Raw genomic sequence first — 25203 nt, forward strand, 5'->3', positions numbered from 1 at the left:
AGGAAGAGGAAACAGCTTAGCCAGGCTGCCTGCTGGAGAATTACCCCAGGCTAGCAGTCCAATATATCAAGAGCTGCTGGAAGCTCTCTCCTTTTTGAGTGAGTGGTTGTGAGTTCTAAGGAGTGATGTTTGGAAAAACAGCTTGAACCGTGAACTCCCTGCCATGGATGATCATACTGTGGCATCCTCCACCCCCACGCCCACTCTCCCCTTTTCCCTCTCACATTGGAGGGTTTTCTGGAGTGCTGTAGGGAGAGAAAGGGTTGTCTTCTCTGCTCACAGAGAATCACAATGAAGGAACTCATGACAGTCTTGCAAATGCTGGGGAAAAAAAAAAAAAAGCAAATAAACTTGGAGTCCTCTGAAACCATCACGTTGGGGAAATACCAGCAGCCATGGGGAGAACTTTACCAGTTGCCCCCCTGCCTTGAGAATGCTTTGAATGTTGAAAATATCAACTTTGCAGCAAAGTCTTTCTTTTGCTTTGAAGAATTCAGAGACGGGATTTCCTTGGTGCTCCAATTCAGTTCAGTTCAGTTCAGTTGCTCAGGGATGTCTGACTCTTTGTGACCCCATCGACTGCAGCACGCCAGGCCTCCCTGTCTATCACCAACCCCAGAGTTTACTCAAACTCATGTCCATTGAGTCAGTGATGCCATCCAACCATCTCATCCTCTGCTGTCCCCTTCTCCTCCCACCTTCAATCTTTCCCAGAATCAGGGTCTTTTCAAATGAGTCCATTCTTCATATCAGGTGGCCAAAGTATTGGAGTTTCAGCTTCAGCATCAGTCCTTCCAATGAACACCCAGTTGGATCTCCTTGCAATCCAAGGGACTCTCAAGAGTCTTCTCCAACACCACAGTTCAAAAGCATTAATTCTTCAGTACTCAGCTTTCTTTATAGTCCACTCTCACATCCATACACGACTACTGGAAAAACCATAGCCTTGACTAGACGAACCTTTGTTGACAAAGTAACATCTCTGCTTTTTAATATGCTGTCTAGGTTGGTCATAACTTTTTTCCCAAGGAGTAAGCATCTTTTAATTTCATGGCTGCAGTCACCATCTGCATTGATTTTGTAGCCCAGAAAATAAAGTCTGCCACTGTTTCCATTGTTTCTCCATCTTGCCATGAAGTGATGGGGCCAGATGCCATGATCTTAGGTTTCTGAATGTTGAGCTTTAATCCAACTTTTTTCACTCTCCTCTTTCACTTTCATCAAGAGGCTCTTTAGTTGTTCTTCAGTTACTGCCATAAGGGTGGTGTCATCTGCATATCTGAGGTTATTGATATTTCTCCCATCAATCTTGATTCCAGCTTGTGCTTCATCCAGTCCAGCATTTCTCATGATGTTCCCTGTATATAAGTTAAATAAGCAGGATGACAATATACAGCCTTGACGTACTCCTTTCCCTATTTGGAACCAGTCTGTTGCCCAGTTCTAAGTGTTGCTTCCTGACCTGCATACATATTTCTCAAGAGGCAGGACAAGTGGTCTAGTACTTCCATCTCTTTCAGAATTTTCCACAGCTTATTGTGATCCACACAGCCAAAGGCTTTGGCATAATCAATAAAGCAGAAATGGATGTTTTCCAGGGAACTCTCTTGCTTTTTTGATGATCCAGCAGATGTTGGCAATTTGATCTCTGGTTCCTCTGCCTTTATTAAATCCAGCTTGAACATCTGGAAGTTCACAGTTCACATATTGTTGAAGCCTGGCTTGGTGAAATTTGAGCATTACTTTACTAGAGAGTGAGATGAGTGCAATTGTGCGATAGTTTGAGCATTTTTTGCATTGCCTTTCTTAAGGATTAGGATGAAAACTGACCTTTTCCAGACCTGTGGCCACTGCTGGTGGTCCAGTGGTTGAGAATTGGCCTGCCAATGCAGGTTTGATCCCTGGTCTGGGAATTGAGCTCACAGGCTGCAGGGCAACTAAGCCCACGTGGTCTAGAGCCTGTTCTCCACAACAAGAGAAGCTACCTTAATGAGAAGCCTGGGCACAGCTAGTGAGTAGCCCTTGCTTGCAGCAACTAGAGAAAGCCACATGCAGCAATGAAGACCCAGTACAACCAAGAAAAAAAAAGAATTCAGAGAATTGTTGGTTCCTCTGTTTAGAAACTAAAATCCACATGGTTGCCTAGGCCCACTTCTGAGATCATCAATTCCTCTGTGTGCCAAGTAGGTGAATCAGCACGGGACTTATATTTCATGTGTAAGGGGGAGACTTCTCAATAGTATAGTTCAGTCACTCAGTTGTGTCCGACTCTTTGCGACCCCATGAATCGCAGAACGCCAGGCCTCCTTGTCCATCACCAACTCCCGGAGTTCACTCAGACTCACGTCCATCAAGTCAGTGATGCCATCCAGCCATCTCATCCTCTGTCATCCCCTTCTCCTCCTGCCCCCAATCCCTCCCAGCATCAGAGTCTTTCCCAATGAGTCAACTCTTCGCATGAGGTGGCCAAAGTACTGGACTTCTCAATAGAATTCAAACTTTGGAAACATCTCAAAAGGATTAAAATCAGTCATTAAGTCATTATATCTCACCCACCCATTAAGGGTATTTGTAACCAATCTTTGTAACATCCACTTCTGATTTTCTCAAAGTGGCCCCCAGATCAGCAGCAGCAGCAGCTGCCTGGACACTTGTCAGAAATGTACATTTTGGGCCCTCAGCTCGGACCTGCCCTTGGAGACCCTGGGGTGGGGCCCAGCAATCTGTGCTCTAACAAGCCTTGCAGGGGACTCTTGACACCAGCTCAGATTTGAGCACCATTGTTGGAGAGCTGATGGCAGTGTTTCTCAGCCTTGGTTCATAATAGAATTATCTGTGGAGCTTTTAAAAATTCTGATGCCTGGGGCCCACATCCACTCTGGTTAAATCAGATTATCTGGGACCTGGGACTCAGTGATCAGTGTTTTTACAACTCCTTGGGCGATCCAACATGTTGAGCACCTGGGCCTTCTAGGTCCTTGCTGCTCGCAGTGTGAGTGAGAGCTGTCTGCTGATCTCTGGTGATCCCTGCCCTGCATACAGTTTGAGACATGTCCTTTAGCCGGTCTGTCGTTTGGGCTGCTCTTGGTGTCTGAGCTGCTGTGTACACGATGCCGCTGCGTCACCCGTGATTAGTGACGTGACAGCTCCTTTTTCTTTCACAGGACACAACAGACTACGTTGCGTACGTTGCTAAGGACCCTGTTAATCGCAGAGGTAAGCCGTGTGTGACCTTTGTCATTTCTCATTCATGGGCAGCTGGGCTTAACACTGGATACAAGTTGGTCTCCATGATTTCAGCCCTCTTCACCTGCACGAACAAGTGTTCTCTCGTACTATCAGTGATAATTGAGCTTTACAGGCAGTGAAGTGTGGTGGCACACCTGGCTGGGTTAGGAGACACTGGATATCTGAGAGTCTGAACCACACATCTGTATAGGAGATGCTGGATATCTGAGAGCCTGAAACACACACTTGTATCCAGACAGCTAGCACTTGGTACACCTGACCTGTGGAAGGCAGCTCCCACCTAGACTCTGAAGGTGGACTCAGTTACACCTGAAGCCTTTACAAGCCGCTAGCCTCCTGCCCGACACCATCTCCTCATTTGTCCGCTGCCAACTGTCTCACACTGCTCTGCATGGCCCTGGAGGCCAGTGTCCAAGCTCAGGGCTCTCCTCTTAAACCCCGCAAAAAATGCTAGACAGAGGCCTCAGACACAGGCTAGGTAGGTGATTTGAAGGATCAAGTAATTCCCATCCTCATGGACACTTTATTCCTAGACCTTCCCTTCGTACCCACTATCCCATCAATTACAAACAGTGCTCCCATCCCTCCTGTGTTAACAGGCTTGGGCCGGTGGGCTGAGTGAGGAAGGTGCTACGCTTGAATTCCAGGCAGCCGCCAGGTGGCGCACGACTCCAATTGAGAACTCATCGATGACACCAGTGGAGCTTGTAACAACACAAAATGGCCCTTCCCTTCACCACCCATTGGTTCCCCTCCTCCTCCCATCCTCTATCCCAGAAACCAAGTAAAATTTTCTAGTTGGCTTTGCAAAATTTTTGTCTGTACACACACACACACACACACACTCTCTCTCTCTCTCTCTTCTTTTAAAATTTCAACACAGATGTGATTTTGGAATTCTGTTTTCCCACTAACCTTGGGGGAGGGGGAGGTGGCAGGCTGCACCACATTCCAGAGTTATACTGGTTGAAGTTCTTCTTTTATTTTTGTTTGTTCCAAGTTAACCTCAAGTAATCCTAGACTTTCTTTTGATACCTTTAATGGTTCCTAGGTCAATGGCTCTCAAAATGAGCTATACTTTAAGTCACCTAGGGAATTCTACAGAGAAGCCAATGGCACCCCACTCCAGTACTCTTGCCTGGAAAATCCCATGGGTGGAGGAGCCTGGTAGGCTGAAGTCCATGGGGTCTCTAAGAGTCGGACACGACTGAGTGACTTCACTTTCACTTTTCACTTTCATGCATTGGAGAAGGAAATGGCAACCCACTCCAGTGTTCTTGCCTGGAGAATCCCAAGGATGGGGAAGCCTGGTGGGCTGCCATCTATGGGGTCGCATAGAGTCGGACGTGACTGAAGCGACTTAGCAGCAGCAGCAGCAGCAGCAGCAGCAGGGAATTCTAAAAATCCCAGTGCTCAGGCCTCAGAGCAGTGGTGCCCATGTTCAGCCAAGGCTGATAAATCAGGCTCTAGGGACAGACCCGGAAGGAATATAACCCCATGCAATTTGACTTAGGGCCATAGACGCATACAAGCTATTGTCTTGTTTCATAGGCAGAAACTAGCAGTGCCTTCTGCCCACAGTGCCTTTTCAAAGTCATGGAAATCAGGATATATTTCACATGCCTGTTGGTTTCTAGACCAGCTCCCCCTTGGGACCCGTGTGCAGTGCTAGTGTGAAGACAGATGCCAGACCTCTGTGCTGTGCTGCTGGTGCTTTGATCATACCATCAGCAAGGGGGTCCTTTGAGATGCTTTGTGGGAGATGTTCACTTCTTCCTTTCAGTTATCTGTTGCCTGTAACACAGCTGTGTGGCTTAACGACCATCATTTTTGAGGTATTTTTTTGATATATTGTGTCACAAGTCCAGGCAGGGCTCAGTTGGCCAATTTTTCTGCTCTATGTGGCATCAGTGGGGTCTTGGATGGTCTTTGGTTGGTAGCTGGCCTGGTCTAGAAGGGCCAGATTGATTTTACTTCCATGCCTCATACCTTGGCAGGAAGGACTAGAAGTCTAAGCCAGCAGGGTCCTTCTCCCTCTGCATGGAGTCTCAGGGTCCCTCCAGGTGGTTCCTCCATCAAAGAAGTAGGACGTCCCACATAGCAGCTCTGGGCTCCATGATGCCAGTGTGGACACATACAGTAGAAGGCCAGGCGTGGCTCCACCTCTGTCATAGTTTACCAATTAAGCAGTCCTAGCCAGCTCAGATTCAGGGGACAAGGGAGCCAGACCTGCCCTCCGACAGGAATCTGCAGCTTTCTTTATCCATCACATCTCTGTCCCCACCCCTGCCACCCCTGCAAACACACACATACAGGAAGCTACAGCCTTCTGCGAAGCAGTAAGTGAAGGGAGGAGGGCTGCCTCATCCCATGTATGTCCTCCCCACCACTACCTCCTTCCATAAGATGCTGGTGGAGCGCTCTCCTGGTTGCTCTGTTCTTCTTCCTCCTCCTGGAATTTAACTTCCAGGAAGAGAGTTTAACTTAGTAAGAATGGCCTCTGACATGCAGGAGTCATATTAGCAAGATATTCTGGGAGTAAGTGTTCTTACTTGGACTCTTAGATAGCCAACTCCCCACGCAGTGGCCCCAGTCAGTATGCTAGGGTAAGCCTTGTAGCATTGTGGTTCCCTGGCTGCCGGCAGAGCTCCTTAGAATGGACAGATATCTGGTTCCCCATCTGGAACTCAGAAAGTCTTCTGTCAAAATCCTACAGAGATGAGTCAGAGTCCCTCACTGTTATCATTCATCTTTTCCACATTGATTCCTGCTTATACATTCCTGTGTGTGTTTTGGTTAATCTAGAAGTATTTACAGACCAGCATCTATATTTTTCTCTCAAGTATCAAGAATCCATCTAATTAATCTGATGGAAGAGTCAAGGATCTCTGACCCAAGTCATTAAGTTCTATGGTAACCACCATTACCATCTCTAGGAGATAAGTGTTGCAAATGAGCAAGTTTCATGAAGTCGGCAACTTATCATTGAAAGGCAAAGCCAACCAGGAAGGAGGTCTGGAAGGTAACTCCTGATATATGTAGGATAAAACTCTCAACAAAGCAGGCTTTGCAGGATCCTAACATACCATTTTCACAATGGAATTTGGATTATGACCCAATGACTTCCATCCCCTGCAACCTAATGTCTTTTGGTTCAGGATGGACTGTCTGGATCACAAAAGTAGCTAAAAGATGATGTTCTGCTTAGACATATGGCTGCCTGCAGGTGGCTTATATTCCTATAAGCTATAACCACAGTATAGCATCCCTGTTCAGGCACCCACTGGAACTCCTGAACTTGCTGTAGAATGTCCTGTGGTGTTGACCTGATGGCAGAGAGCCCTCTCTTCAGCTTGTATAGCTTCTAATACCAGGGTTAGAAGTTGCTTTTCCCCAAGGGTTTCCTGAATAAGGGGAAATGTGGTGAATGGGCTTGAGAGGGAAGTCCCCCGTGGACTGCTGCTCACACGACCACACTTCCTTCTTCAGGCTGCTCTACTAGCTCACGATCATTTCAACCCTGAATTTAGGGTTCCTCTGGCTTTGGACCAGAGGCCCCAGAAGGTAACTTTGTAGGTTACCTTAACTTGGTAGGTCCTGGAAGGTAACTTTCTGGTAGAACCTCACAGAGTATGAACTCCTTAAATAATAGAGCACTTCCTTTGACTTTTCCTTCCCTAGAAGCAAAACCTCATCACCTCATTTTAGGTGAAAGCAATGATTTATTTTTTTTTTTAAGCCAGGAGGTTAAATTTCATCAAATAACTCTGTGGTGGAAGGTTAATTTTCCTGTGGGCGAATGATTAGGTTGTTGTTTCCCTTATCTGGTTATTGTCAACAGTGTTTTTTTTTTTTTTTTTTTAACAAACAAGCCAACCTCTGGGCTTTAAACATGCTGTGCAGAAGACCCTGAATATTTCTGCCTAGCCCAGAAAGTCAGACTTTCAGACTCTGGCTGGAAGTCAGACTTGTACCAGCCTGTTGCACATCTCTGCTCACATGTCTCCTAGGCCCCTTGCTGTGATAAGCCATGAGCTAAGTCTTTCCTCCATTCAGAGAGCTTGTCTCACTCGTCACGATGTGAGCTGATTCCTGGTCTATCTGCTGTCTTGTTTCCTATGATATTCTCCCACCTCCACTCCAGTTCCACTCCTTTCTGACTCATCCTTGAACATGTCAAGCAAGCACCTACCTCAGGGCCTTTGCACCTGTTTAACCCCATGCCTGTGACATTCTTACACTAGACCTTCCCATGGTTCACTCCCTGACTTCCTCTAGGCTTCTTCTGTGACATCACCTCCTAGGTCACCTTCCCTGGTCATCCTATATTTTATCCTATACTGTCATCCATAATTTACATTTACATTTTACATTATTGTCTTTATGGTTGTATTGGTTTTCTGTGACTGTGCTGTGCTTAGTAGCTTGGTCGTGTCCAGCTCTTTGCGGCCCCATGGATTGTAGCCCACCACATGGACTGTAGCCTGCCACATGGACTGTAGCCTGCTAGGCTCCTCTGTCCATGCGATTCTCCAGGCAAGAATACTGGAGTGGATTGCCATTTCCTCCTCCAGAGGATCTTCCCAACCCAGGGATCAAACCCAGGTCTCCTGCATTGTAGACAGATTCTTTACCATCTCTGCACCAGGGAAGCCCAGAAATACTGGAGTGGGTAGCCTGTCCCTTCTCCAGGGAATCTTCCTGACCTGGGAATTGAACTGGGGTCTCCTGCATTGCAGGTGAATTCTTTACCAGCTAAGCTACCAGGGGAGCACTGTGAGCACTGGAACAAATTACCACTAATTTTGTGACTTAAAGACAACAAAAGTTGCTCTCTCATAGTTCTGGAGGCTCGGGGTCTAAAATCAAGATGTGGGCAGGGCTATGCTTCCTCCAAAGGTCCCGGGGAGGAGCCTTCCTGCCTTTTCCAGTGTCTGGTGGCTCCAGGAGCCCTTGGCTGGTGGTTGCATCACTCTAGTCTTGGCATCCCTCTTCACATCATCTCCTCCTCCTCTGTGACTGTGTCGTCTCCTCTTCTGTCCCTTATAATAAGAAACTTGTCATTGGATTTGGGGCCTATCCTAATCCAGAATGATCCCATCTTGACGTCCTTAACTTAAGGACATCTGGAAAGACCCTTTTACACAGGTTCAAGAGGTCAGGATGCAGACAGGGCTTTGTGCAGGGGTACCATTCAATCCATGCAAATGGTGTATTTTTCCTTTCTTATTTTCAGTGTCTACCCTCTAGACTGTCAGCTTCATGAGAGCAGGACTCTGTTTTGTTTCTTGCTGTATCTGTAGATTATAGGATAGGGGCATGGTACACAGTTTATGTTCAACAAGTGTCTACTGAGTGAAGTCTCCAATAGATATTTTGCACATTGTGCTCATGTGCAAGAATGTTTTTAGGGTTTATACCTCTGGGACAAATCACTGTGTTTTGGGACATCTTCAACTTTAAAAAAAAAGGGTTATTTCACTTTGAAATTCCACAAGTGGCACAGGAGGATTCCTTGGCTTCTTCAACACTTGGCATTTTCAGGTTTTTAGATTCCTGCCAGTCTGAGGGGTGCAAAACTATCTCCTTATAATTTTAGTTTGCTGCTCTAGGGCTAGAACACATATTAAACTCAATTTTTAAATTTTTATTATTTTTTGTTGGAATATAGTTGCTCTGCAATGTTATGTTTGTTTCTGTTGTACAGCAGTGAATGAGCTGAGCATATACATACGTCCCCTCTTTTTTGGATTTCCATCCCATTTAGGTCATCACAGAACACTGAGTAGAGTTCCCTGTGCTATATGTTAGGTTCTCATTAGTTATTTATTTTATACACAGTAGCATACATACGCTACTTCTGTTGATGGACATTTAGGTTGCTTCCATGTCCTGACTATTGTAAATAGTGCTGCACTGAACATTGGGGTGCCTGTATCTTTTTGTTTTATTTGTTTTTTATTATTGGGGTACAGTTACTTTGTGATGTCGTGTTAGTGTCTGCTGTACAATGAAGTGCATCAGCTATGTGTACACATGTGGCCCCTCCCTCTTGCGTCTCTCTCCCATCCCCCACAGCGTTGCAGAGCACTGAGCTGAGCTCCCTGTGCTATACAGCAGCTTCCCACCAGCCATCTGTTTACACATGGTGGTGCAGATGTGTCAATCCATTTCACCCTCCTTTCCCACCCTGTGCCCACATGTCTGTTCTCTATGTTTGAGTCTCTATTCCTGCCCCCGGAAATAGGTTCATCTGTACCATTTTTCTAGATTCCACGTATATGTGTCAGTATGAATTATGGTCTTCTCAAAGTATAGGCCCAGGAGTGGGATTTCTGGGTCATATGGTAGTTCTATTTTTAGTATTTTTAAGGAACCTCCATACTGTTCTTCACAGTGGTGGTATCCATTGACATTTCCACCAATAATAAAAGAATTCCCCTTTCTCCACACCCTCTCCAGCATTTATTGTTTGGAGATTTGTTGATGATGGCCAGTCTGACTGGTGTGAGGTTATGCCTCACTGTGGTTTTAGTTTGCATTTCTCTAATAATTAGTGATGTCGAAAACAACTCTTAATTAAGAGCATGGGAGCAGAATCTTGAAGTTCTTACCTGTCTTGGATTAAAAAATCTGAAACAATGAGCATGTGAATATATTAAGTGAACACACTAGAGCTGACTGAAAACTATGCTTGAGTTTGTAGCCTCCAGCTCTCTGCTAAGAATTCATTGGTGTTCAGTGTTCCTTTTAAGGGGTGAGAGATATCAGCACACAAGGAGAAAGAGAGAGCAGTCATTGTTTGGTAGGGTCTTTTTCTGATTGGGCAGTGATTCCCGGTGTCTCTGAGATTCCCTGTGTCCATCACCAGTTGGTAGAGAATGTGGCTGTGAACTTGAACTCTTGGAGAGTCTGTGAGTCTAGATATGAGGACAGGAGAAGAGTCCACGATGGGACCACTGCAAGGGCTGGGCTGCCTTGGGGAGGCTGGATGGCTGTGAAGTGTGAGTTGGGAGTGGCGTGGGTGTGGGTGGAAGGGGTCATGACTTCCTAAAAGAGCAGCACAGATCCTGAGAGGTTTTCTGCCCATACATGCAGAGTCCCACTACCCGCCCCCCGCATGGAACTAGTGCCCACCAAGGTGGGGTGGCCCATCCCACAGGGTATCGACCACTGTGGTGGGAAACATGCTGGAGCCTCTGTTTATAGTCACCGCTGATCTGAGATAGGGGGGTATTACCTTGTTATCATACATAAAAGGTGCAGTGAACCAGTGACATCCTTTCTGTGTGTCAGTGGCTCCAGGACCACAGAGTGGGTATGGGAAGTGGGGTCTTACTTTCACAAACACACACACACAAACACACACACATAATAATCAGATAAGGAATCAACCCCTCCAAACTCTAAATGATTAAGAAAAGTTTTCCAGAGATGGAAAGATGAATTTTTATCCATCATTGTTAGACACTGGCAGGGCAGTGTCTAAATATAAATATCTCACTCAAAATAGTTATCTTGCTTTGAGATAATAACTGACAGTGTGATGCTTTCAGGGTCAATGAGACATCTTGACCTTTTGTTTATCTTTGTTGCATCCTTTTTGAAAGGTAAAAAGAAAGTGTCAGTCATGTCTGACTCTTTGTGACCCCATGGACTGTAGCCTGCAAGGCTCTGTCCATGGGATTCTCCAGGCAAGAATGCTGGAGTGGGTTGTCATTCCCTTCTCCAGGGGATCTTCCCTACCTAGGGATCAAACCAGTGTCTCCTGCATCACAGACAGATTCTTTACCACCAGAAAAGCCCTATATGTTTTAAAAGATATTTTTATAATATACATGCGAATATATTGGGCTTCCCAAGAGGCGCTAGTGGTAAAGAATTCACCTGCTGATGCAGCAGACACAGGAGATGTAGGTTTGATTCCTGGATCCAGAAAAACCCTGGAGTAGGAAATGGCAACTTGCTCCAGTATTCTTGCCTGGAAAATTCCATCGACAGAGGAGCCTGGCAGGTTACAGTTCATCAGGTCGCAAAGAGTTGGACACAACTGAGCACAAGGAAAGAAGAAACTATTATATTATGTTCATAATTTATAAATAAGTTAACATCTATTTGGGACATACGCTCAGTATAGTGAAGAGTTCTTTACTGGTAAGCATGAACAAACCTTGACAACTTCTTATTTATAGAAGTAAAGCCATTGGGGTGTTCAGTGCACATGATAAGCATTGCTAGTGCTCACTTATGTCTTGACCTCCTTCTCCCCAAGCTCCCAGGAGACAGTACTGCCAGCCTTTCCCGGGTAGAGGAGGAGCCAGGTTCTGTGTGATAGCAGAATGCATGAGTGCTGGTACAAGGCCCTGCTGTCTCTTTCTTCCCTGGCTTGTGGAGGAGGCCTTGTATTGAAATTCAGGATTGAAAGATCAAAGCAGCTTGGGTCATGATGTCACCACCTGGTTGAGGAGAGTTGGGGTGATTGAGGAGAATTGCCCAGGAATGAGCAGACAAGAATGGAGTTGTCTTGTCACAGAGATGCTGGGGCTCTTTCTTATTACAGCATCACTTGTTTGTGCTGACTAACAGAGCAGCTGTCCCAGGCAGGGCTCAGAGACCAAGCTCAGATGAATGGAGGTCCCAGGTGGCCTGCAGTCTGCTCATCAGTTAGATGGCTGGGGCAGCTTCCAACACCAATGGACAGGTGGAGCCACTGGCTTCTGGGCTTGTTTGGAGACATGGGGAAACTGAACCGGCATTTTACATAGTAACTTCTGCCCTGCAAGGGTCTACTGTGCGTGGAAGATGTGTGGTTGCCATGTGAGTAAAGATGCCATATCTCAGTTCTGTCTGATATGATTATAAGGGTCTCAGCACACGCTGCTCTCAAGTGGCTCATCCCCAGCTGGGAGAGGCCTTTGTGGTGAAGCCTGATGAGGCCCCTTGCTAGTGTCAGGGCTGAGGTGGCTGCTGTGTGGTCTGAGTGAGTTCCTGGAGAGTGATGTCAGCCTTGCTTTTGGTCAAGAAGAGAGACCAGCTGGGCAAACCAGCACCTCCGGTCCTCACCCCCCTTCTGTTCACTACTGTTCGCCCCCCAGTGGTACACTACTGTACTGCTACAAAAGAGCCAGTTTCCTCCAAAAGGGACAGATAGAGCAATGACCTCATTTTGCTGCTCCTGTGTTTGTTTGGGGGCCACATTTTAGGTTTTACAGCGTCATTTTGAGTCTTGACTCTGGGCCCCACCACTCTGTATGTACTTTTTATCCAGCGCTTCTCCTTCTCACTCATGAATGACAGACACCTCCAGCTCCCTGTTTGCATTGTGGGATATAAAACAAGCAGCTCTGCTGGTCACCTTTGGAGAGGCCCTCATAATCCTCCCACAGGTGAGGCTAGATGATAGTGGCTTTTAAGATAAAAACCATTGCAACACCAAGAGAAAATCCGAGGCCAAGAGAGACTGTCAGCCCAGGTTGGTTTTAGATTTGGAGTGAGTTTCTGGAGCACAGAGAAGTCATTCTACAGAAGGATCCTCAGACCCAACTGACAGATGATACTTACTCCGTCCACTGAGGACTGAGCCCGGCCCCAGAGCTGGAGTCATGATTTAATTCTGCATCTACAGGTTCTGTCACCCTCTTGTAGCCAAATACTAGGGCTCCACTGTCACCAAGCGAGGGTGCTTCCACCCAGAACCCTGCATCTTCCAAATGTCCCAGGAACTGACTTAAAGAAGACCTATCTCAGGCCTGGACTTCTTTGGTGTGTAGAAGGTGAGAGAGCTGCGTGGACCTCGACAGAAACCTTATTCTTCATTCACTGTGTTAAAGCCTAGGGCGCTGATTTTCTCCTTAGAGGAAAGACTAGCTTCACTTTCTTGACTCATCCCCAGTCATTATTCTGGTTCTCCAAAGTACTAACCAGCTGGTTCCTCGGCTGGTGCTGATGCTGGGTGGAGGGGACAGGTGTGGCTGGAAACATGGGGCAGGAGGGGGAGCCAGGTGTCTTTCCCTCAATCCATCCTAGACTCCTATTTCCTTATTGGCTGGAAAGACACCTCCAATCCTGTCCGTTAATGAACAACCGCGCGACTACAACAGCTGCTTAATATGGGCTTGCTTTATGCTTACCTGGGTTAATAATAAATACGAATACCCGTAATAACATAAAAGAATATCATTATTGGCTCACAGAAATACAGCTGGGATATCTGTCTCCTGGGACAAATCCCTTGGCCATATCTGTGCTAAGGCTAGTGTATCCAAGGGATAGGGCTTCCCTGGGGGTTCAGTGGTAAAGTATCCATCTGCCAGTGTAGGAGATGAGGAGACATGGGTTTGATTCCGGGGTCGGGAAGATCCCCTGGAGAAGGAAACAGCAGCTCACTCCAGGATACTTGCCTGGGAAAGCCTATGGACAGAGGAGACTGGCGGGCTGCAGTCCATAGGGTCACAAGAGTTGGACATGACTAAGCCACTGAGTATGGGCTCGACACCCAAGGGGACTGCATTGCAGCCCGAAGCAGTGATCCAGTTACACTTGGTCTTCCCAGAAAGTTCTTGTTTCTGTGTCCTCAGAGGCACGCTCCTTCCTTGGGCCTGTTAGAAGAAACCTCAGGCTCCCCAGACCAGCAGCCACCATCAGGGTGGGCTGTGCAGTTGCCTGGCTGGCGTTGTGCATAGAGAAGGCGGCTTCGTGATGGAAGAGCGGCCAAACGGTGGAGGTGGTGATGTCTCTGCTCCTTCCCTCGCAGCTTCCCATCTTAATGAGTCCTCTCTTTGCTGACTTCCCCTGCAGCGGCAATGCTTCTGCACCTTCCTAATCACTGCCCCAGGGAACAGCTCACTGCTGTAGCAATGCCTCTCCTCTCTGCTGGGCATCCACCATGCTCCTGGAGGAACCTCCTTGAAACACAGTTGTGTCCTAACTGGTGGCAAGAGAAAGATGGAGTGAGACACACACATCTGTCATTTTCTCCAGGGAGAATGCCTTTATCTCATTAGTAGCAGAACATGTTGCACTGGTCAGGGTGCCACGTGGAGGGGCTGAGATGTTTCGGTGGGATGCCGTGGACATGTGTCTGGGGAGGAGACAGTTCTACTTGTAGAGCAGAGGGGGCCTTCCCTGGCACCTTCCTCCATTTGACCCTTTTTTCTCTGAAGGTTCCACATGGATTATGCCACAGCCTGGCCACCAGGAAGGCAGGCACCCCAGTGGGTTAAGGTTGCTCCAGGTCCCTGAGGGGCCCTCATCTGACTGCCAACACCTCTTTGATGAGAACCAGCATGAATGTCCAGCCTCTTCTGGTGTACATGCAGATGGCATGTGGTGGGTCAGTCATACTGGCTAATTAGTATCTCTTTAAATGCATCTTAAAAGTTATTGGAGTTGCCACATTTGGTGATGACACTTTACTCCCCCTAGGAAATAAGCAAACAACTCCCTCCAAGGCCATAGGATACCTCAAGATTCATTCAGTATGAGTCTGTTTAACTACAATGAGGTATCACCTCACACTGTTCAGAATGGCCATCATCAAAAAAAAATCTACAAACAGTAAATACTGGAGAAAAGGGAAACTTCTTGCATGATTGGTGGGAATGTAAATTGATACAGTCCACTATGGAGAACAGATCTCTTGAAAAATCTAGGAATAAAACTACCATATGAGCCAGCAATCCCACTATTAGGCATATACCCTGAGATAAACCATGATTCTAAAAGACCCATGTACCCTAATGTTCATTGCAGCACTATTTACAATAGCCAGGACATGGAAACAGCCTAGATGTCCTCTGACAGATGAATGGATAAAGAAGTTGTTGTACAAATATACAATGGAATATTACTCTGTCATAAAAGGAATGAATTTGAGTCAGTTCTAGTGAGGTGGATGAAACTAAAACCTGTTATACAGAGTGAAGTAAGTCAGAAAGAAAAAACAAATATCGCATATTAACACATATGCATGAAATCTAGAAAAATGGTACCGATGAACCTATTTGCAGGGCCGCAATAGAGACGCAGACAGAGAACAGATTTGTGGAGCCAGCAAGGGAAGGGACAGGGTGGCATGAATTGAGAGAGCAGCACTGAAGCTTATACATTGCCACATGTAAAACAGATAGCCAGAGGGAACTTGCTGTACGATGCAGGCAGCTCAACTCACAGCTCTGTGACAACCTAGACAGGGTGGGAGGGAGTGGGAGGTGGGGAGGGAGGTTCAGGAGGGAGGGGACATATGTATACCTAAGGCTGATTCATGCTGATGTATGGCAGAAACCAACACAACATTGTGAAGCAGTTATCCTCCAATTAAAAATAAATACATTTTAAAGAAAGAGTCAGTTTAAGTCCAGTTTTAAGGCTCATGGGCTCTTAGAGGGATTCCTTTGCCATGTTAGGATTTCCCTCCAAACTCTATTTCCCGGTTGAGTTCAAAGTTGATATTTTATAGACTCTCAAGCAACTGAAAAGCCATCAAGTTGAATTTTAAAAATTTAAAATGGACTTACAAACAGAACCTTTACTTTTGCAGAGAATAAGCTATTAAGAAATGGATCCCTGTGGTGAAGCTGTGTCTGGGGGCTCCTGGGATTAAGCTGCAGGCAGAGCTGCCAGGACATGTTATGAAAGCCACCTTCTTGGCCCCCTCTTCCTCCCTAGGCTGCGGGGTTTCACCCTCAGGAGGAAGGAGCCTGGGTAGCTCCAGTGTCTGCCTCTAACGGGCCTGTGTCCCTTGCTCCCGCAGCTTGTCACATTCTGGAGTGTTGTGATGGGCTGGCCCAGGATGTCATCGGCTCCATTGGACAAGCCTTTGAGCTCCGGTTTAAGCAGTATTTGCAGTGTCCTTCCAAGATTGCTGCTCTTCATGACCGGTGAGTAGTGCTGTGACACCGTTTGCAGTGGCCTCTCTGCATTTTCTGCCCTCTCCTCTTAAAATGACTTAAAAGGAGAAAAACCACAAAATAGCTCCCTGAGGAGTGCTCTGAACAGACAGTTAATCACAGGGCTTCCTGGGCCTGGGGACACCTGGCTGGTGCTGGGCTGGGGCTCAGAAAACCGACAGATGGAAGCTGACATATGGGTGATGCTCCCAATGTTTAGAAAAACATTTTCTTGAAACTATAGTGACAGTAGCTAAGGTTACAAAAAATAAATTGTAATATGTTTTTATTCTGTTTCCTCTGCAAGCATGTGATGTCTCCATATGTTGTCTTCTTGGGTGGGTGTCACCCCGGGTTCTACCTGTGCTGTTGTTGTCATCATCAGGGTTAGACAGAGTCCTGATTTGGGGGCTCCTGTCATGAGGCGCTATGCTTGGGATGACCAGCATGGTTCTGCTTTATTGGACTTTGTAGCTTTCAGGCTCAATGGCTGTAGGGTCCTGATCTTTGTCTCAGCAGTTTTTTTCTGTAGGGAGAAGACTCTTGAGCGTCCCTAGGACTGCAAGGAGATCAAACCAGTCAATACTAAAGGAAATCAACCATGAATATTCGTTGGAAGGATTGATGCTGAAGCTGGAGCTCCAATCCTTTCGCCATATGATGCTAAGAGCTGACTCATTGGAAAGGACCCTGAAGCTGGGAAAGACTGAGAGCAAGAGGAGAAGTGGGGGACATAGGATGAGATGGTGGGATGGCATCACCAACTCAATGGACATGAGTTTGAGCCAACTCCAGGAGACAGTGAAGGACAGGGAAGCGAGGCGAGCTGCAGTGCATGGGCATCACAAAGAGTTGGACACAACTTACTGATTGAACAATAAGTTTTCTCTGTAAAATAGGAATAATAGAAGCTTGCAATATTTTAAACATTAAGTTCAGTTCAGTTCAGTTGCTCAGTCATGTCTGACCCTTTGTGACCCTATGGACTGCAGCGTGCCAGGCTTCCCCATCCATCACCAACTCCTGGAGCTTGCTCAAACTCAGGTCCATCGAGTCGGTGATTCCATCCAACCATCTCATCCTCTGTCATCCTGTTCTTCTCCTGCCTTCAATCTTTCCCAGCATCAGGGTGTTTTCCAGTGAGTTATTTGTGCACATCAGGTGGTCAAAATATTGGCGTTTCAGCATTAGTCTTTCCAATGAATAGTCAGGACTGATCTCCTTTAGGATGGACTGGTTGGATCTCCTTGGCAGTCCAAGGGACTCTCAAGAGTCTTCTCTAACACCACAGTTCAAAAGCATTTGGTGCTCAGCTTTCTTTATAGTCCAACTCTCACATCCATACATGACTACTAGAAAAAACATAGCTTTGACTCTATGAACCTTTGTTGGCAAAGTAATGTCTCTGCTTTTTAATATGCTGTCTAGGTTGGTCATGGCTTTTCTTCCAAGGAGCAAGCGTCTTTTAATTTCATGGCTGCAGTCACCATCTGCAGTGATTTTGGAGCCCAAGAAAATGAAGCCTGTCATTGTCTCCATTGTTTCCCCATCTATTTGCCATGAAGTGATGGGACTGGATGCCATGATCTTAGTTTTTTGAATGTTGAGCTTTAAGCTAGGTTTTTCACTGTTCTCTTTCACCTTCTTCAAGAGGCTCTTTAGTTCTTCTTCACTTTCTGCCATAAAGGTGGTATCATCTGCATATCTGAGGTTATTGACATCTCTCCCAGCAATCTTGATTCCAGCTTGTGCTTCATCCAGCCTGGCATTTTGCATGATGTACTCTGCATATAAGATAAATTAGCAAGGTGACAATATACAGCCTTGATGTACTCCTTTCCCAACTTGGAATCAGTCTGTTGTTCCATGTCCAGTTCTAACTGTTGCTTCCTGACCTGCATACTGATTTCTGAGCAGGCAGGTAAGGTCATCTGGTATTCCCGTCTCTTTAAGAATTTTCCACAGTTTGTTATGATTCACACAGTGAAAGGCTTTAACATAGTTAATGTAGATATTTTTCTGGAATTCTCTTGGTTTTTTGATGATCCAGTGGATGTTAGCAATTTGATCTCTGGTTCCTCTGCCTTTTCTAAATCCACCTTGAACATCTGGAGGTTCTCAGTTCATGTGCTGTTAAAGCCTAGCTTGGAGAATTTTGAGTATTACTTTACTAGCTTGTGAGATGAATGCAATTCTGTGGTAGTTTGAGCATTCTTTGGCATTGCCTTTCTTTGTGACTGGAATGAAAACTGACCTTTTCCAGTCCTGTGGCCACTGCTGAGTTTTCCAGATTTGCTGGCATATTGAATGCAGCACTTTCTCAGCATCATCTTTTAGGATTTGAAATAGCTCAGCTGGAATTCCATCACCTTCACTAGTTTTGTTCATACTGATGCTTCCTAAGGCTCACTTGACTTCTCACTCCAGGATGTCTGGCTCTAGATGAGTGATCACACCATCATGGTTATCTGGGTCATGAAGATATTTTTTGTTTAGTTCTTCTGTGTATTCTTGCTACCTCTTCTTAATATCTTCTTCTTCTGTTAGGTCTATATCATTTCTGTCCTTTATTGAGCCCATCTTTGCATGAAATGTTCCCTTGGTATCTCTGATTTTCTTGAAGAGATCTCTGGTCTTTCCCATTCTATTGTTTTCCTCTATTTCTTTGCACTGATCACTTAGGAAGGCTTTCTTAGTTCTCCTCGCTATTCTTGGAACTCTGCATTCAGATGGATATATCTTTTCTTTTCTCCTTGCCTTTTGCTTCTCTTCTTTCCTCAGCTATTTGTAAGGCCTCCTCAGACAACCATTTTGCCTTTTTGCTTTTCTTCTTCTTGGGGATGGTTTTGATCACTGCCTCCTGTACAATGTTACAAACTTCTGACCATAGTTCTTCAGGCACTCTATCTATCAGATCTAATCCCTTGAATCTATTTTTCACCTTCACTGTATAATTGTAAGGTATTTATTTAATTTAGGTCAGACCTGAATGGTCTAGTATTTTTTCCGTACTTTCTGCAATTTAAGTCTGCACTTGGCAATACGGAGTTCATGATCTGAACCACAGTCAACTCCTGGTTTTGTTTTTGCTGACTGTATAGAGCTTCTCCATCTTTGGCTGCAAAGAATAAAAGCAATCTGATTTCGGTGTTGAACACCTGGCAGTGTCCATGTGTACAGCTGTCCCTTGTGTTGCTGGAAGAAGATGTTTGCTATGACCAGTATGCTCTCTTGGAAAAACTCTCTTAGTCTTTTCCCTGCTTCATTTTGTACTCCAAGGCCAAACTTGCCTGTTACTCCGGGTATCTCTTGACTTCCTACTTTTGCATTCCAGTCCCCTATGATGAAAAGAAACTTTTTTTGGTGTGTTCTAGAAGGTCTAGAACTGAGGTTAAATGTTTCATTTAAACATTAAGTGAAATAGTAAATGTAAACAGGAATTGTGAGATGTTTAGTTTATTATAAAAAATGTTCAGCGTCTACTCTTGAGTTTCCTTAGGAGATAAGAATATTTCATGCAGCACTAAAAAGAAAGTAATGAGGCATATTGATCATTCAGTTACTTCTCCTACTGAAAGCTTATTACAATGGTGTGTTCATTATCAATAAAGGTTAATTTCTCCTGAATTTACTTTCCCTCCAACTTCTATGGCTATATTCCAGACTTAGTTGTGAAGGCATTATATTCCTCTGTCTTCATTATCTCTCTGAAGTCTTCATCTTTCTTGAAAGAGATTTTTAATTTTTTTTTCATCTGCTGGAAAATTTCTTTCAAGGTATTCATTCTGGGGGTGCCTATGGAAGCCCCATTTTTCCTGGTTGACAAGGACTTCTGCAAACTCATATAAGCTGTGTGAAAAAAGAGTTAAAAAGTAATGGGGACCCTATAGCCCTTCGCAGGACAGTGGGTGAACAAAGTTCTAAATTTTATTTTATAATGGAATATAGTCATTAAACAGAATTCATCAGTATATGTGTATTATCAAAATGAATCTCAAACATTTTAAATGAAGTAAAAAAAATATGAACCATTTATGGAAATTTTAAAAACACATAAATAACTGTATATGTAGCTTATGGATAAATGCACATGTAAAAGAGTATAAAAACATGCAAGAATATTACATACCAACTCTAGGACATTTGAGGATGACAGGGACATGTATGCATGCATGTTCAGTCATGTCCAACTCTTTGCGACACCATGGGCTGTAGCCCGCCAGGCTCCTCTGTCCATGGAGTTTCCCAGGGAAGAATACTGGAGTGATTTGCCATCTCCTACTCCAGGTGATCTTTCTGACCCACGGATTGAACCCATGGCATCTCCTGCATTGGCAGGCAGATTATTTACCACTGTGTCACCTGGGAAGCCCAAATTTTTGTACATAGAAGCTAGGTGCATGCATGCATGCTAAGTCATGTCCGACTCTTTGTGACCCCATAGACTGTAGACCACCAGGATCCTCTGTCCATGGGATTCTCCAGGCCAGAAGACTGAAGTGGGTTGCCATTTCCTCCTTCAGGGGATCTTCCCGACTCAGGGACTGAACTCACGTCACCTATGTATCCTATACTGACAGGCAGATTATTTACTACTGAGCCACCTGGAAAACTGACAGGAGCTTGGGGTGGGCTATAACTGTTTTTGTTAAGTGTATCTCTTCCCTAACATTTTATGAGAACAATATTCCAGTATGTAAAAAGAATTTTGCAGTGAACACCTGTACAACCAACCACCTAGATTCTACTATTAACATTTTACTGTCAATATCACATACTTATTCATCCAGTGTGAGTCTGACAAATTTTATTTCTTTAAAAAGAAAGGAATTAAATATAGCAAAATGTTCACACTTGTTTAATCTCAGTGGTGGATGTGTAGGTGTCTTTTATATTAATTTAGCTTTTCTGTACTTTCAAAATGTTACACAAAAGTTAAATAAATACTATTAAATTAGTATGTACAAAAATGAATGGGGAGAGTTAATTGAACTACATGCTTCTCTGGGCATATACTTAAGGTGTGAAGTCCTTACATGTTTCTATATAATAAAATTTGAAGACGTTTTGGGGAAAGAAAATGAAGTAGAGAGATCTTATCTATGGAGAAAACTTTGAATCCAATATGCAAGTAATGGTATAAAATTTCTAAAGCAGAGCATCAGCCAGGGGTCCTGTGTTCCCTGGCATCATTCTCATCTGGTCTGACAAGCTGCTTTGTCCACTGAGCAGGTCTGAGACCCATCAGGTGGGAATGTGTCACCTTCTGGCCCTTCTGGGGCCATGAGAGAGCATATCTTGCCTCCAGCTGCCATACTCTTTGTCCCCTCCCCACCCTTTTCCAGAGACCTTGGATTGCAGAAGTCATTGGCCCATTTTCCTTCTAGATTTCCCAGAGGCCAGCAAGACAGGAGGTTCTGTTTGTGAGCAGTTCGCCTTGGGTTTGCTTCTCGCTTGCTCAGGCCACTTCTCTTCAAATTGGGAATGAGCTGGAAGTGTGAGAATTTGGTATAATCAGCTTCGTTGTCTACATTCCCCAGAGTAGAGTTGGGGACAGATGAGTGTGGAGTGAGTGTGGTGCCGTTAGGGCCCAGTAAGCTGCCCCAGCATCTCAAAGTTTCAGGTTGGTGCACATGGCTTCCTCTCTCTTCTCTTGCTGCTGCTGGTTGGATGCCTTTACTTATTATTTGTGAATTATTTTTTGCTCATTGTATTAATTATTGGGAGACAGACTCTGTATCTGGAATCATCACCCATCTCCAACTGGAAATCAAAAATAGTACTTTTAAATGAATGGGATTTTTGGTATGGTCTGATTTTCCTTAGAAGATTTTTCCTGATTTTTCTTGCCAAGATCCAGGGTCATTTTCAACACAAAACCAGAGAAGACAATGAGAAAGAACTCAAATGTAGTCAAATCTCTTTTGATTATTAAAAAATTTTTTTGATATATAATTTATGATGAAAAATATCCTTTTGGAATATATAGCTCTGTAGTATTTAGTACTGTCAGAGACTATATGACTATCATTCCTAAATAATTCCAGAACATTTTCATCATCCCAGCAAGAAACTCCATACTTATTAGCAGTTAATTCCCCAACTTGCAATCTTCTCTCCCCAGATAATCATTGCTCTCCTTTCTGTCTTCATTGATTTGCCAGTTCTGGATATTTTATATGAATGGAATCATACAATATGTGCTTGAGTTCTTTCACTTATTGGATTGTTTTCGAAGTTAAGCTATGTTGTAGCATGTATTAGTATGGCATTTTTGGGTTTGAATAATTTTCTTTTGCATACATTTGTTACCTTTTGTTTATTCATTCTTTGGTTTATGCATATTAGGGTTGTTTTTACCTTTTAGTTCTCATGAATTGTGCTGCTGTGAATATGTGTACAAGTTCTTGTGTGAACAGATGTTTCAATACTCTTGGGTATATAACTAGGAATAGAATTACCTAGTCATATGGTAACTCTGTGCTAAAGTTTTAGAAACTGCCAAACTGATTTCCAAAGTGGTTGTACCATTTTATATTTTCACCAGAATATATGTTTCAATTTCACTGGTATTTGTTATTGTCCATCATTTTGATTTTAGCTATCCTAGTGAGTACAAAGTGGTCTCTAATTGTGATTTTGATTTGCATTTTCTTGATGACTATTGATGTCAAGCATCTTTTCATGTGCTTGTTGGCCATTTGTATATCTTATTTGGAGAGATGTCTGCTCAAATCCATAGCCTATTTTAAAAATTATAGTTGACTTACAGGGCTGTGTTACTTTCTGCTATACAACAATGTGAGTCAGTTGTATATATATATATATATATATCTCCCCACTTCTTTTTAGATTTTCTTTCCATATAGGTCATTATAGAGTATTGAATAGAGTTCCCTGAACTATACACTAGGTTCTTGTTCAGTTCAGCTCAGTTCAGTTCAGTCGCTCAGTCGTGTCCAACTCTTTGCGACCCCATGAATCGCAGCACGCCAGGCCTCCCTGTCCATCACCAACTCCCAGTGTTCACTCAGACTCATGTCCATCGAGTCCGTGATGCCATCCAGGCATCTCATCCTCTGTCGTCCCCTTCTCCTTCTGCCCCCAATCCCTCCCTGCATCAGAGTTTTTTCCAATGAGTCAGCTCTTCACATGAGGTGGCCAAAGGACTGGAGTTTCAGCTTTAGCATCATTCCTTCCAAAGAAATCCCAGGACTGATCTCCTTTAGAATGGACTGGTTGGATCTCCTTGCAGTCCAAGGGACTCTCAAGAGTCTTCTCCAACACCAGAGTTCAAAAGCATCCATTCTTCGGCGCTCAGCCTTCTTCACAGTCCAACTCTCACATCCATACATGACCACAGGAAGAACCATAGCCTTGACTAGACGGACCTTAGTCGGCAAAGTAATGTCTCTGCTTTTGAATGTGCTATCTAGGTTGGTCGTAACTTCTCTTCCAAGGTTCTTGTTAGTTATCTATTTCATATACAGTAGTGTGTATATGTTAGTTCCAATCTTGCAGTTTATCCCTCCCTCCCTTTTTCTCCCCAGTAACCATAAGAACATTTTCTGCATCTGTGACAATTTCTGTTTCATAAATAGGTTCATTTGTACCATTTATTTGTTAGATTCCCATGTATAAACAACATCATATGATATTTATCTTTCTGTGTCTGACTTACTTTACTCAGTGCTGAGTAGTATTCCATTGCATATATGTGCCACATCTTATTTATCCATTCCTCTGTCGATGGACATTTAGGTTGATTCCATGTCCTGGCTATTGTAAATAGTGCTGTAATGGACATTGGGGTGCATGTATTATTTCAAATTATGATTTTTCTCTGGAACTATGCCTTTCAGTAAGATTGCTGGATCACATGGTAGCTCTATTTTTAGTTTTCTAAGGAATCTCCATAGTGTTCTCCATTGTGGCTGTACTAATTTACACTCCCACCAATGGTGGAGGAGAGTTCCCTTTTCTCCACACCCTCTCCAGCATTTATTGTTTGAAGATTTTTTGATGATGGCCATTTTGACTAGTGTGAGGTGATACCTCATTGTAGTTTTGATTTGTATTTCTCTAGTAATTAGTGATATTGAGCATCTTTTGGTGTGATTTTTGACCATCTGGATGTCTTCTTTGGAGAAATGTCTTTTTAGATCTTCCACCCATTTTTGATTGGGTTGTTTGTTCTTAATAATGAGCTGCATGATCTGTTTACATTTTTTTTTGTTTTTGTTTACATATTTTAGATTAATCTCTCATTGGTTGCTGTGTTTGAAAATATTTCCTCCCATTCTATGGCTTTCTTTTCATTTTGTTGATGATTTCTTTTGATGTGCAAAAGCTTTTAAGTTTATTTAGGTCCCATTTGTTTATTTTTATTTTTGTTAATCTTGGAGATTAACCAAAAAAGATCTTGCTGTGATTTATGTCAGAAAGTGTTCTGCCAATGTTTTCCTGTAAGCATTTTATAGTGTCTGGTCTTTCATAAGTCTTTAATCCATTTTGAATTTATATTTGTGTATGATGTTAGAGCATGTTCTAATTTCATTCTTTTACATGTAGTTGTCCAGTTTTCCAAGCTTACTTATTGAGGACACTATCTTTTCTTCATTGTATATTCTTCCCTCCTTTGTCATAGATTAGGTGACCATAGGTGTGTAAGTTTATCTCTGAACTTTCTTTCCTGTTCCACTGATTTATATTTCTGTTTTTGTGCCAGTACCACATTGTTTTGATTACTGTAGCTTGGTAGTATAGTCTGAAGTCAGAGAGACTCATTCCCCCAGCTCTATTTTTCTTTCTCAAGATTGTCGTGGCTTTTCAGCATCTTTTGTGTTTCCATACAAATTGTAAAATTTTTCTTGCTGTAATTCTGTGAAAAATGTTATTGGTAAATTGAAAGATGTTTCATTGAATCTGCTGATTGCTTTGGGTAGTATAGTCATTATGACAATGTTGATTCTTCCAATCTAAGAACGTGGTATATTCTCCATCTGTTTATGTTATCTTTAATTTCTCTCATCAGTATCTTATAGTTTTCTGAGTAGAGGTCTTTTGC

At 43.9% G+C, this 25203-nt stretch overlaps 1 protein-coding gene across 1 annotated transcript in view; it reads left to right on the forward strand.

Moving 5' to 3' along the window:
• Nucleotides 1–25203, forward strand: part of SHC3 (SHC adaptor protein 3) — a 176510-nt gene that overhangs the window by 116588 nt on the left and 34719 nt on the right. The window contains exons 6-7 of the mRNA XM_040237816.1: nt 3165–3216; nt 16001–16127. Coding sequence (XP_040093750.1) covers nt 3165–3216; nt 16001–16127 — 179 coding nt within the window. The remainder of the gene's footprint in view (nt 1–3164; nt 3217–16000; nt 16128–25203) is intronic.

Source organism: Oryx dammah, unplaced genomic scaffold (assembly GCF_014754425.2).
Source record: "Oryx dammah isolate SB20612 unplaced genomic scaffold, SCBI_Odam_1.1 HiC_scaffold_1, whole genome shotgun sequence".
NCBI lineage: Eukaryota > Metazoa > Chordata > Mammalia > Artiodactyla > Bovidae > Oryx > Oryx dammah.